We start from the raw sequence: 12,451 nt of genomic DNA, 5'->3' as shown, positions 1-12,451 counted from the left end.
ACTGCATTGGATTTCTCCTTCCCTGCCGCCAGCCTGTGCCTGGCGGGTAGTCCGTGGCAGCTGCCGCTGTTACTTCAACAAAGGGACAGCCCCGCCTCTCGAATTGCCAGAGATGGGAAGGGGGAGGCTCCCACTCTCGAGATGAGAGATATCCTTCATTCCTATTCCCTGACGCCTTCATGAGCCTGGGCCAGAGGGAGGGACTTGGGCCTGGGGAGGGAAGCCCAGAGTGCAAGTGAGGGCTCCGTCCAGTGTGGGCTGGGAGCTGGACGGGTGGGTAGAAGTGTGCCAGCAGCAATGGCAAATTTGCCAGCAGCTGGTGGTGGAATTGTTTCTTGGGCCGTGGACCCAGAGGTCTGCTTAGTGCCGGTGTGTCCGGGGTGCTTGCCGCTGGCAGTGGTGTCACCATGGGTAGTGCTAGGGTGGGTGCATCTGGACGGGCTCCAGCACCAAGCTGGGTCGGGAGGGGCCTGGAAAGCTTCCCAGGTCGAGTGAGGGCTCCCCGAGGCAATGCGACTGGTGTGGAGCGGCCAGGGGCCGGGTCCCTAACCCTGCCTTCCTGCCCTACAGGTCTCGAGGACCGGCCCAGTTCGGGCTCGTGGGGCACTGGCGAGCAGAACAGTTCCTCCTTCGACCCCAGCCGGGTGAGGAGCCCCTGGAGGCCTGAGACCCTGGGGTGGGGGTGGGTGAGCGCGAGGAGAACCCCGGCCTGGCCTGCAGGTGCTTTGGGCTCTGTGGCGCGGTCACATCCTGACCCAGAGGTGTCCCTGAGCCTCCCTCATCCCTGCCCGTCCCCTCTACAGACCTACGGTGATGGCGCCCACTTCAGTGAGTCCCACGGCACCCTCGCTTCGTCCACATTCCTGGGACCTGGGCTCGGAGGTGAGTGTCCACGTGGTCCCTGCCCCCACCCCCGTGCCCACTCGGTCCTCGAGCACCGGGGCTTCCGGGATGGCCACCCAGAGCAGAGGACACAGGTGGGGACCAGCCAGGTGCCTGCCGGGAAGTGGACTCCGGAGTCCCGACAACCTGGGGAGGCCGAGTCTGAGGCCGGCCCCCTCGCCTGCTCTCCCCAGAGCACCGGCATCCTGACCGTGAGAATCAGCATCGGGACCTGGGTGAGGGTCCCCTCTCTAGCCCCAGTTTCCCGACCTGCGGGGATGGGGATTCTCAGCGCCTTCTGCGTAGCCAGTGGTAAGGACTCACCTGGCTCCCTAGGCCCGAAGGCCCACCCCCATCTCGCAGATGAGCAGACTGAGGCTCAGCGAGAAGGGACCCGGCCTCTGGGACCCTCAGGCCCTGGTTGGGTGTCCGAGCGCTGGCCCTGCTGAGCCTGGGCCCTCCCTGTTCTGAGGGAGTGTTGGGGTGACTGCCAAGCTGGCATCTCTGGAGGTTGAAAGGGGTCGGGGGGTGAGTCAGCCCCCGCCTCAGGGCCTGGGCTGCGCACTCCTGGTGCTCGTGAGACACGAGGTCCTTGCACATGACAGCCGGGTGAGGTAGGCTCCTTTGGCACTGTCCCCAGCGGTTCCCAGGCCGAGGTGCATGGCAGCGGGGTTGGTGGCTGCTGGGGGAGGTGGGTGAACTCTCGTTGCCGGGCCCAACCAACCAGTGGGGCAGCCAAGGCCGGAGGGCCTGGGGTCCAGCCCTTGTGGACTGGCGCATGGAAGGAGCCAGACGGGCGAGCGTGGCCTGGGTGCAGTCCCAGGCAGGAAGGGGGAGCACAGTGTCCGGCACCCACTGTGTCTAGCGGGAGTCTGTGTGCATCTCCCAGACCGGGAGGTGAGGGCTGGCCGGGTGGCCTCTGCACCTGCCACGACACCAGTTCCCCTCTGCTGTTCCTTCCTCCGGCTTCTTCCTGGCATGGGCAGTTCCCACGGCCGGGCCTGGTCAGCAGGGCCCAGAGCCCAGCTGTGTCACACACCCGCCACACACCCCAGTGGCCGAGGAGCTCAGAGAGTGCAGCAGGGAGCCCAGGCCAGGCCCAGTGAGACAGTGGGGAGGTGGGCGCAGTTTCGGCCTCCCTGGGCCCTGGTTTTCTTGCCTGTGGACTGGGGCTGGCGATAGCCATGGTGGGGCAGCGGGCGGTGAGTGCCAGGCCCAGGGGGCGAGGGTCGCTCTGTTCCCGTGGGGCCCCCAACCTGGTCCAGCTCCTTGATGAGACCTGGTGGGTCTGCTCTTGGTGTCTGTCCTCCTTGCCCCTCTCATACCCTGATGCCCAGGCCCGGTGCATGGCTTGGGGCACCCGCTGTATACCCACAGGGCTCGTGGATCTCGCAGGTCCCCTCCCAGAACCTCTGCTTTCTCTCCTTGCCTCCCTCAGCCTTCCTTTCAGGATGCCCCTGCTTGGTGCCTGCTGTACGCAGGGTCAAACCACAGCAGCCCCACCCTGCAGTGGGGAGCCCAGAGCCCTGGCTGGGCCGGCCAGCTTTGCTTCCCACAGCCACCCTGGGAAGGGAGGGAGGAGTGCACCCTCTGGACTGGGGACGAGTCCCTCTGGCCTCCAGGCTGTGGTTTGTTCATCCCTAAATGGGCCCCGTGTCGCCTGCCCTGAGCTTGAGCTGGTGGGCGTGGCCTGTGGGGCATCTGCTGTGTTGGTAGGAGCGTGGTCCTTCTCCCTGCCCCCTAAACAGCATTTGCTCCAAGAGTCCGCTTGAAATTGTCCTTTTAAAATCAGGGGGAGAGGGAATTTCCTGGTGGTCCAGTGGTTAGGACTCGGCACTTTCACAGCCGAGGGCACAGGTTTGATCCCTGGTTGAGGAACTGAGGTCCCACAAGCTGCGCAGCATGGCCAAAAAATAAGTAAAAATATTCAAAAAATAAATGGATAAAGGGGAGAATTCCCCCACCCCCCCCTGCCCAGTTTGAGAATAAACCAAATTAGTCAGTCAAGCATTCTGATTTCTTGCTCACGGTAAGGCTGGTTAAGGTCCACCCTCAATCAGGATAGGTGCCCAGCTGAAGCCAGAAACAAACTGAAATTGTTCAGGTACTGATGGATCCAGGGACCTGCTTCAGGCGAGGCTGGATCCAGGTGTTTGTGTAGCTGCAGGAGTCTGTTCATACCAGCTGCTCTCTCGGGCAGGCTGTCCCCCCACAGCTCGGTCTTGCCCACCCACACAGAGGAAGGGCTCCTTCGCACTGAGTGGCTTGAATCAGCATCCCCAGCGATGTCACATGCTTGTTCGTGAGCTGACCCTGTCCAGGAGCTGGGGAAGGAGCCCAGGGCCTGGGTGCTGAAACTTGCAAGATACCAGGGACCTCGACCTGTCCCCTGGGAACCCAGCACCCTGGGGAGCTGACACCTCATGACCTTGAACAGAGGAAACCAAAGCTCGAGAAGGGCAGGGGTGGGGAGCCGAGTCGGTGCTGTCCCGCTCTGGGGATGGGGCACGTGGGGGCCCTGGCGGGTTTGCAGAATCCTCTGCGGGTCACCTGGGGATAGCGTCTGGCTGGAACCCCACTTGTCCCTCAGCCCCTCGCCACTTGATGGGGAGACCAGTGTCCCACCACGGTTTTCAGTGTTGCGCACTTGTGGAGCGCCTGCTGTATGCGGGCATGTGCCGGCCTCTGGGTCACCCTCCTTCCTTTTCCACAGGCAAGGGCGGCGAGCGGGGCACGTACACCCCCTTTGGGAGAGACGCAGGGGTCGGCAGCCTGACTCAGGTGAGGCTGCATCTGCAGGGTGGGCAGGGGAGGGCGTGGGTCCCGTCGGCCCCCAGTGGCCCTTGGAGCCTGGAGAGCCCCCGTCTCCAGACAAGGGGGCAGCGCAGGTGGTTAGGGATGGGAGGTTCCCAGTGGGGGCCATAGTCACCGCTTGACTTCTCACCCCACCTTGTATTCCCTAGTTTTAATTTGAAACAAATTCGTCCCAATTGCCTCCTGATCTGGGAAGGCTCAGCCAAGTGCTGGTCACTCTCCAGCAGCCGCTGAAACAGGCCCGGTCCCTGGGTCAGGCCGGGTGGGTTGTCGATGGGGAAAGGGGAGGCTGGGGTCCAGCCTGTGGGGCCCTGTGCACAGCTGAAGGGGTTCCAGGAGACACCTGCCCGCCCGCCTGCCCCCAAGTGGCAGACAGGGAAACCGAGGCCAGCCAGGCAGACGAGGCCTGACCCTCTCTCCGTGCTCCCAGCCTTGTGGTCCAACCTCGGCACAGTCCCCGGCCTGGGCGAGATTGTCACCCGTGGCCACCCCACTGGGATGCTGACGGGCCAGTTGCCTGGCACAGTGGTCCCTTGTGGCCTCCTGTCCTGCCCCACCTGGTCTCTCTCCCGCCCCACGCCCGAGGGCCTTATTCCCTGCCTGCAGTCCTGGAACCTCAGGGTGCAGCTAGGCCCTGCTGCAGGCAGCACCGCCTGTGTGCACACTGGGCCTCAGCCGGGTCACAGCCACTGAGTGCCCGCGGGGCCCCAGGTCATCGGCCAGGGGCAGAACTTGCATGGCCCCATCTGTCCCCACGATGCCCCTGAGCCATGGAACGTCTGACATGCCCATTGCACAGACAGGAAAGCCAAGGCTGCAGCACTGCGCCTCGAACCCCAGTCATTGTTGCTTTCCTGGGAAGAGAGTCTATGTCAAACGCATGTCTGCGAGATTAAACCATTTACCTTAAGAAAGGCGGGGGGGATACGTACGAAGTAAAACACACAGATTCCCTTGACACCTGAAGCATAGTTGTGCCCGTTTAGCGCCCAGACAGCAATACATCTTCAGGCTTGACGGTGTTTCTCTCCCCCTCTTTTTCCTTCATGAAAATGAATCGTGGTATCTTAGATAAGAGAAACGCCAGCGGTGTCAGCAGGGAGGGACCTATGCCCCAGGTCACTGTCACCCCAGGACCCTGCCATTGGCCTGGGCCCTCACTCTTGCCTTTGTTGTTTTAAACCAGAATGGCCTGGGGGCTGGGCAGGGGACCCGGCTGCTAACCCTCCCCCTCCCTCAGGCCAGCTTCCTGCCCAGCGAGCTGGCCCTCAGCAGCCCGGGGCCGCTGTCCCCCTCGGGCGTCAAAGGCGGGTCCCACTATTACTCCTACTCCGGTCACCCTCGGCGGAGAGCTGCGGATGGCGGCCTGGGTGAGTGGGGCGGTGGCGGGGCGGCAGGGACGGCGGTCCCTGTGGGTCCTGGCAGTCGCGTCCTGTGAGGTCGGGCAGCGCTGAATTGGCGCGGCGAGGGTTCCACAGCCCTTGGTCGCTTCCCCAGCCATACACACCCTGCGCACCGTGCGGTTCTGTCGAAAGACGCTTCGTTTAGCGAGGTTGCTTTGATTTAGTGATGCTAAAGTCACCCACCCAGAAGTACACAGGTGCCAACGCAGGCCCACAGCGAGTGGGACCGGGACCCCAGCTTCCCGTCCGGGCCGCACTGGAGCCGGAAGGCCAGCGGCACCTGGCAACCGTGGAGGCGCCCAAGCCAGGGCTGGGGCTTAGCAGTTTCGGCGAGGGGGAGCTTGCAGGTCCAGGACTCGGCGACCGGGCGACTGCCAGGAGCTGGGGCTCGCAGAGCAGGCACCGGCTCCTGTGTCCATGAACCCTGCGACCCGGCTCCCGGCACACACCCGCCCCCTGAGTTCGCCACATGGGCCTGAGACTGGTTTAAGTCATTCTCTTAGTAGGGGAGCTTGGGGGTCTCTTCTCCGAGCTGCAGGGTGGGACTGTCTCCCACCCCCTAGTGACAGGAGTGTCCAAGCGGGAAGGGCCCCAGTGGTGAGGGCGGGAGCCTGGCCGGGGGTGCTCACTCCTCTTGTCCCAACAGACACGCAGCCCAAGAAGGTCCGGAAAGTGCCGCCGGGTCTCCCATCCTCGGTGAGTTGTGGGACAAACGGGCCCCACAGGCCGGGTGCCTCTCGTGACCCCCTCCCGAGGGTGGGCCGGCCCTGCGTGGGGTCTGATGAAAGCCCCATGGGCTCAGCTGGACTTCTTCCCTGAGGCCCCAGCCCTGAGGTGGTCGGGAAGTCCTTCCTTGGGTCTAGCCTGGGTCCCTCCTGCTTTAAGAGAAGGTGGTTTCCTCTGGCCGAGGCGCCTCAGAAAGGGTGTGAACGGGGTCCTGGAAGCGGGAGTGGGTGGGCATCCTGGCAGCCAGTTAGAGGGTTTCCCGCCCCATCCGCCCTGCTTGGAGCTGCCCTCTGTCCTCACCCCATGCCTGGTGGCTGGCGGGCTGCCAGGCCCAGCAGATGGTGCTGAGCCGTTAGCGGCTCCCAGCACCGTGCTCCCGAGACTTAATCACGTTGGGAGAAAAGGCAATTTGCTGGACTCCCCAGATCGGCCACCACCCTCTCTGCTTGCTTTCTGTGCTGAGCCTCGGAGGCTGATCTGGCCCGTACCAGGCTGTAGGCCCAGAGGCTGTTTTAAGACTCAGCTCGTGATGTCACGTCCTGGAACATCAGAGCTGAGAGGCCCCCGAGCCCACTTTGTCCTACCATCTCTCGGCACTTGAACCCCGCTTTCTGCTCCAGTGCTGGGGCAGACGTAGCCAGTTGACCCCAGCACTTTCCTGCAGTGCCCAGGCGATCAGGGTCGGCGCTGATCCTTGAAAGCCTTTGCTGTCTTACTGCTCTGGGGCAGCTGGGGCAGAATATTCACCCAGGACCCTGCCTCTGAGGCCCCCAGGTCTTGTGTGATCAGGGCTGGGGTTAAGGCAGGTTCCAGTGCTGGGGGCGGCACAGCTGGGCTCTGCTGGATCAATAGGAGTTTACTGGATTAAGGAGGGAAAAGGCAGTCTGGGCTGGGGGTCCAGTCTACAGAGGCCTCAGGCGCAAGGCTGGGACTGTGGGGAGGGCAGCAGGTGGGGGTGAAGGAGGAACAGCAGAGAGAGGTGGTAACACGAGCAGAGCCTCAGACGCGGGGCCGAGGTGCGGTTTTAGAGGGAAGGTTTGGAGAAGCACAGGGAAGTGGGCGGTGGGGTAGATAGCCCTCCAGGTGGAGGGGGAGACCCAGCAGGGGGAGCTGCGAGGCGGGGGCTGGCCGGTCCCCACCCCGCCCGGCCCCTCCTGCCTCACCATGCCCGCTGGCCCAGCACAGGTGTACCCACCCAGCTCAGGTGATGATTACAGCAGGGACACCACCGCCTACCCACCCACCAAGACCCCCAGCGGCACCTACCCTGCCTCCTTCTACGTGGCAGGTACTTGAGGGCTCGCCTGGGTTGCCTGGGGCGGGGCCCGGGCTCCCTCTGCCCGCCCACCTCACCATTCCCCTCTCCGCAGACGGCAGCCTGCACCCCTCGGCCGAGCTCTGGAGCCCCCCAGGCCAGGTGGGCTTCGGGCCCATGCTGGGCGGGGGCTCACCCCCCCTGCCCCTCCCGGCAGGTGGCGGCAGCTCCGTGGGCGGCAGTGGCAGCGGTGGGTTTGGCGGCCTGCACCAGCACGAGCGCATGGTAGGCCCCGTGGGGTGGCCGTGGCCGGGGCGGGGGAGGTGTGTGGGCAGTGCCCCGTCTGACCCCTCCTACCCTGTCCCCTGCACACAGGGCTACCAGCTGCACGGAGCAGAGGTGAACGGCGGGCTCCCGGCTGTGTCCACCTTTTCCTCGGCCCCCACGGGTGCCTACAGCAGCGTCTCCAGCCACACACCCCCCGTCAGCGGGGCCGACAGCCTCCTGGGTACGGCCCCCTCACCCCACACCTCCGGTGGGCTCAGGATCCAGCCCTGGGTATCATCATTAACCGCATCCCCCTTGCCTGGCTCGGGCTCCTCGGGCCCCCTCAGACGTTTCAAAGTGGTTCCTCGATGAGGAGGTCCCACTGTTCATTTGGGGAAACTGAGGCGCAGCGAGGGGGCTGCTCACCCTGAGCCCCGCAGCCTGCCTGTCCCCAGAGCACTGTGGAGGCACGTGGTGAGGCGTCAGGAGACACCCAACTGAGACCGGGGCTGCCCAGGGCCAGGCTGCGGCATCCGTGCAGGCAGCTGTGTGCAGAAGGGAGCTCCCCGTCAGCCGGGGCGAGCAAGCCCGGCCCAGGTGCTGGGGCTGCTGCATCCCAGAGGCTGGACCTCACCTCTCTCCACCCACAGGCTCCCGTGGAACCACGGCCGGCAGCTCTGGGGACGCCCTTGGGAAGGCGCTGGCCTCGGTGAGACTCGGCACGTGGTGGGTGGCTGGGTCGGTGACCCAGGAGGCTGACTCCTGACCAGCCACGTGGTGGCCCTTTCTCTCTCCCTGTCCCCGTCACAGATCTACTCCCCAGACCAGTCAAGCAATAACTTCTCATCCAGCCCCTCCACCCCCGTGGGCTCCCCACAGGGCCTGGCAGGTCTGTGCAGCATGCTGGGGGAGGGGACTGGGTCTGCTGACTAGCCCCGGGTGGGCGGGGAGCTGGACAGACCACATGCCTCAGAGCTCACGTTCCCATGGCCGTCGGGGAGGGCTCCCTAGAGGATGGGGGGCTTCCAAGCCAATGCTCCTAGGTCACAGCAGAGGCAAAGGTCAGGAGGCGCGACGCAGCAGGCCACATGTTGTGAGCGTTAGGGGCACGTGGGATCCAGCGGGGGGGGGCCTGGGATGCCCAAGAAGCAGAGCAGCCGGCCCGAGGCTCCTGCCTGGACTCCAGGACGTGGGCATGTTGGCATTAATTCACCCCAGAAGCTGTTAGGCACCTACTGTGTGCCTCATGTTTGGCTTTGCCAAGGGGGCCGGGTCCCCTGTCCCTAAGAGGGTGCACCCGGGGCTCAGCGAGGGGCCATGGAGAAGTGAGGGCCACGGTCTCCAGAGGGCACACAGGCCTGCACGGTGCCTCTGGGGCTCCGGTGGGGCGGGACTGGAAGGGGCCGCCTGCCCTGTGGGTTTTGCAGTTGGAGAAACTGAGGCTCAAAGATGTGACCTGCCCACTGGGTTCACACCCCAGCCTGGCAGAGCTGTCGGGCCAGCTGGGCTGAGATTCAGACGTGGGTCCCTTAGACTGCCCTGTGGGCGTGGGAGCCCCTGTGTGGCCAGTCTGGGCATCACAGCCGCAGACTCCCAGCCCAGCCTTTCTCCTTCCCTGGGTCAGGCTGCACCGACCCCCCCCCAGCCCCCACTCACGCGCATCTGCCCCTTCCAGGGACGTCACAGTGGCCTCGAGCAGGAGCCCCCGGTGCCTTATCGCCCAGCTACGATGGGGGTCTCCACGGCCTGGTGAGTGTCCTGGGGGCTGGGCAGGGTGCACCCTCGTGGGAGCGCAGGGAGCAGAGGTGCTTGTGAACACACAGGGACACCCGTTTGGGGTGGGGGGTGGCTTCGCATGTCTGCCATGGCCACAGAGCCACATCCTGTAAGAGGTCTCAGGTGTCATGGAAACAGCAGAATGTGCGACAGGACAGGTGCCCCTTGACCAGGTTAAACTTCTCAGCTAATTTGTTGGGAATAGGGTCCAAAGCTGGTGGGTGGCCAAAGCTGTGGCCGTGGCCTGTGGCCCGTGACGGGCAGCTATGCTGTTGGCAGCTGTATGGGGTCCCGGCGGCCCAGGCCCCTCACCCCTGTCCACCCCACAGCAGAGCAAGATGGAGGACCACCTGGACGAGGCCATCCACGTCCTCCGCAGCCACGCCGTGGGCACAGCGGGGGACGTGCACGGACTGCTGCCCGGCCACGGGCCGCTGGCCTCAGGCTTTGCTGGCGCTGTCATGCCACTGGGCGGGCGGCATGCTGGCCTGGTGAGTGCTGGGCGAGGGCAGGCCGGGGCGTCGGCTGGGGCCAGGCCGGCACTGATAACCCCCCTCGTCCACAGGTGGGCGGCAGCCACTCGGAGGACGGCCTCTCCAGCAGTGGCGGCCTCGTGCACAACCATGTGGCCCTCCCCGACCTCTCCCGGCCGCCTGACTCCTACAGCGGTAAGTCCCTGTTGCGTCCCCTGTGCAGAGGTGGCTGCACCCCAGGGTGGCCCATGCCGTGGGCCCGCCAGTAGGTGTCACTCCTCCTTGGAGCCGCATTCCTCCTCCGGAAAGCGGGGACTGAGAGCCACCCGCCAACCTTCCCGACGGCCTGTGGGCCCGGGACTGTCCACCCGCATCTCCAGTCGAGGAAACTTGAGGTCCAGGGTAACTGGGCACTGGTGCGGAGAGGGGGAGATGCCCCCTGCCACATCACCAAAGCCCTACCTGGCTTGGTGCCAGGATCCCACAGGGGTTGGGAGGGGCCCTGCTGCTTCCGGGGTGGGTTGCTACCTCTCTCTCTATTCACCTGGTCAATCGGGAGAGTCCCAAAAGGCATATGTTTAGTGTCCATTGTGTGTCTGGCACTTTTCTCGGCACCAGGGAACAAAACAGATCAGGCAGAGAAAGGGGGTGACTTGTGCGGAAACTGGAAGGTGAAGGAAGCATGTCAGGATGAGTGCTGGGGAGAAAGTTGTGTGTGTGTGTGGGGGGGGGTGCACACGTGCAAAGGCCCTCGGGCAGAGCTGTGCCTTGTGTGTTGGGGTAGGGGATGGGGCAGGTTGTGCAGGGCCTTGGGGAGGACTTGGGCTTTTACCCCAGGGAGGTGGGGGCCCTGGAGGGCTGTCTGTAGAAGAGGGGCGAGGCCTTGCTCAGGTGCTCATAGACGTCCTCTGGTGGCTGCTGCTGAAAGGACAGACTGGGTGGGGGGCTTGGGTTGGAAGTGGGAAACAGGGCAGAGGGGACTGCTTGTCCAGGAGGAATGGTGTGGGTGGATGCTGTGGACTGGCCTGTGAGGGGCCGAAGAGGGGCAGAGGTGGGCGATTTCCAGGTGCTTTGAAGGATTTGCAGATGTGGAGGATGAGGTACGGTTCCGGTCTGTAGGTGGGGTCTCAGGGTCCTTGGCACACAGTGGAGTTGATGGTGGGGAGCCTGGGCAGGTCCCAGGTGGGGCAGGGTCTTAGGCGGCGGGGCAGGGTCCCGGGCAGATCGGGGGGGCGGGCACTGAGGGGCCTGGAGGAGGGTGCACTACGTTGGATGCTGAGTTGAGGGCCCCATCAGGGCAAGTGGGGCGGCGTTGGCGGAGTTCTGGGTGGTTAACTGTCCAGGGAAGCAGAGAAATCAGCAGTAGTGAGAGGGGCAAAGTCACTTGGCACGAGGTTAGCCATAGAAGGGGGTAACGGGCAGGCTTGCGCATGCCCACTGGGGTTTGGGGCCCTGGGTGTCACAGGGTTCCGTCCCAGGGTCGGTTAATGCTGACCCTGCAACAGCCGGTGAGACCCAGGCCTGGGGAGGATCCAGGACTCCACCCACCCCGCCCCCATCTACCTGGTGAAAAATGCGCTGTGCCACGTGCTGCGCGCATTTGACTGCAAGGCCCCCCTGAACCCACCACACACCCTCAGGCCCGCCTGAGGACCCTGCAGCCCCAGAACCAGCCTGACTCTTGACTGGGTGTCCAGATTTTGTCACTGCACGCCTGGGTGGCGTCTGGGGACATCTTTGGCTGTTACAGGGGCAGGGATGACGCTCAGCCCCCACAGGGCCCAGGACGCCCCGGCCTGGTGGCAGCAGTTCTGAGGGAGCCCCCAAGCTGGTCTTTTAATCACTGCCCGCGTCCTGCGGTTCAGCTGCGGGAGAGCCCAGGCCAGTCCCGCGGCCACGTGGTGGTTTCAAGCAGCTGTGTGCCCTCGGCCACGGGTCTCTTTATGTGGCCTGGGGGTTTTGTGGGTCATTGTCCTACTGGGTGGCTTTCCCACCCGACTGCTTGCTCAGCTGCCATGCAAGGACCAGCCCTGGCCTCACGGGACACTAGGTCCCACCCCAACCTGGGCCCACGCGTGGGCGCTTTTCCGAACCTTCCGAGCGTGTCTCCTGGTGGAGGGTGTGATTCTGGGTTGGAGGGTTGCTGGGCACACACGTGCCCGCCTTTTCCAGATAAGGCGGAAAAAGTGTTTTCCAAAGCGGTCACACCCATAAGCGATACTCAGACCCGCAGCATTTCAGCATTTCCTGAAGCGATGACGCAGATTGCAGGCTCTCGGGGGCCCTCCCTGCTCCCCTCGGGCTTCTCCATCACGTCCGCACTGACTTGTACAGTTCTTTGGGATCGTGGGGACCTGCCCTTTGTTGGCTTGTACGTGACGGCGTCTTCTGTCCAGTGGCGCAGCTGCTTATTTTCTTGGTGATGAGAAGTTTTCAATTTTGATATATTCAAGTTTATCGATTTCTGTTTCTTTTGAGGACAGCTCCTTAGCGTTTTAGGAAACAGTTTTCCGCCCCTGAGTGGCCACGACATTTCAGCGCACTTTCTTCTGAAGGCCTTTCGGTCCGTGGGGTCTGGAACGGGTGCCCGCGTGTGGCGTGAGGCCGGTGTCCCGCTCTCGGTGGGCTTCTGGGTGGCTTGCCGTTGCGCACGGAGGCCCCTGACTCCGGCCCGTTGCAGATCTCGGGCGCGGCGCCGCCCCAGGGCCTGGCGACATCAAGCGGGAGGAGCAGGAGGACGGAGAGAACGTGGCGGCCGACACCGCCGAGGACGAGAAGAAGGACCTCAAGGCTCCGCGCACCCGGACCAGGTGCCGCCCCCCCCACCCCCACAGGCCGGCTGCGCACGCGCGCCC

The 12,451-nt window shown here is 64.3% G+C and overlaps 1 protein-coding gene and 1 long non-coding RNA gene across 11 annotated transcripts in view; one reads left to right on the top strand and one right to left on the bottom strand.

Moving 5' to 3' along the window:
* The window catches only part of TCF3 (transcription factor 3), a 34,778-nt gene that overhangs the window by 16,861 nt on the left and 5,466 nt on the right, over positions 1-12,451 (top strand). For 8 of the 10 annotated variants that reach the window (XM_024739966.1, XM_024739969.1, XM_024739968.1 and 5 more), the window contains exons 3-16: positions 571-644; positions 804-882; positions 3,596-3,663; positions 4,937-5,066; positions 5,746-5,795; positions 7,011-7,113; positions 7,196-7,365; positions 7,456-7,588; positions 7,998-8,056; positions 8,158-8,236; positions 9,023-9,096; positions 9,453-9,614; positions 9,689-9,791; positions 12,277-12,406. In XM_024739966.1, coding sequence (XP_024595734.1) covers positions 571-644; positions 804-882; positions 3,596-3,663; positions 4,937-5,066; positions 5,746-5,795; positions 7,011-7,113; positions 7,196-7,365; positions 7,456-7,588; positions 7,998-8,056; positions 8,158-8,236; positions 9,023-9,096; positions 9,453-9,614; positions 9,689-9,791; positions 12,277-12,406 — 1,414 coding nt within the window. The remainder of the gene's footprint in view (positions 1-570; positions 645-803; positions 883-3,595; positions 3,664-4,936; positions 5,067-5,745; positions 5,796-7,010; positions 7,114-7,195; positions 7,366-7,455; positions 7,589-7,997; positions 8,057-8,157; positions 8,237-9,022; positions 9,097-9,452; positions 9,615-9,688; positions 9,792-12,276; positions 12,407-12,451) is intronic. The other 2 variants (XM_024739971.1, XM_024739967.1) reach the window with 2 other exon arrangements.
* Positions 5,035-12,451, bottom strand: part of LOC112396282 (uncharacterized) — a 17,498-nt gene continuing 10,081 nt past the window's right edge. Inside the window, exon 2 of the long non-coding RNA XR_003002538.1 lies at positions 5,035-5,221. This is a non-coding gene — a long non-coding RNA (uncharacterized LOC112396282). The remainder of the gene's footprint in view (positions 5,222-12,451) is intronic.

This window comes from Neophocaena asiaeorientalis, unplaced genomic scaffold (assembly GCF_003031525.2).
Source record: "Neophocaena asiaeorientalis asiaeorientalis breed wild unplaced genomic scaffold, Neophocaena_asiaeorientalis_V1.1 scaffold469, whole genome shotgun sequence".
Taxonomy (NCBI): domain Eukaryota; kingdom Metazoa; phylum Chordata; class Mammalia; order Artiodactyla; family Phocoenidae; genus Neophocaena; species Neophocaena asiaeorientalis.
Note: the sequence above shows the minus strand (reverse complement) of the source record. Positions and strands in the feature narration are given on the sequence as shown.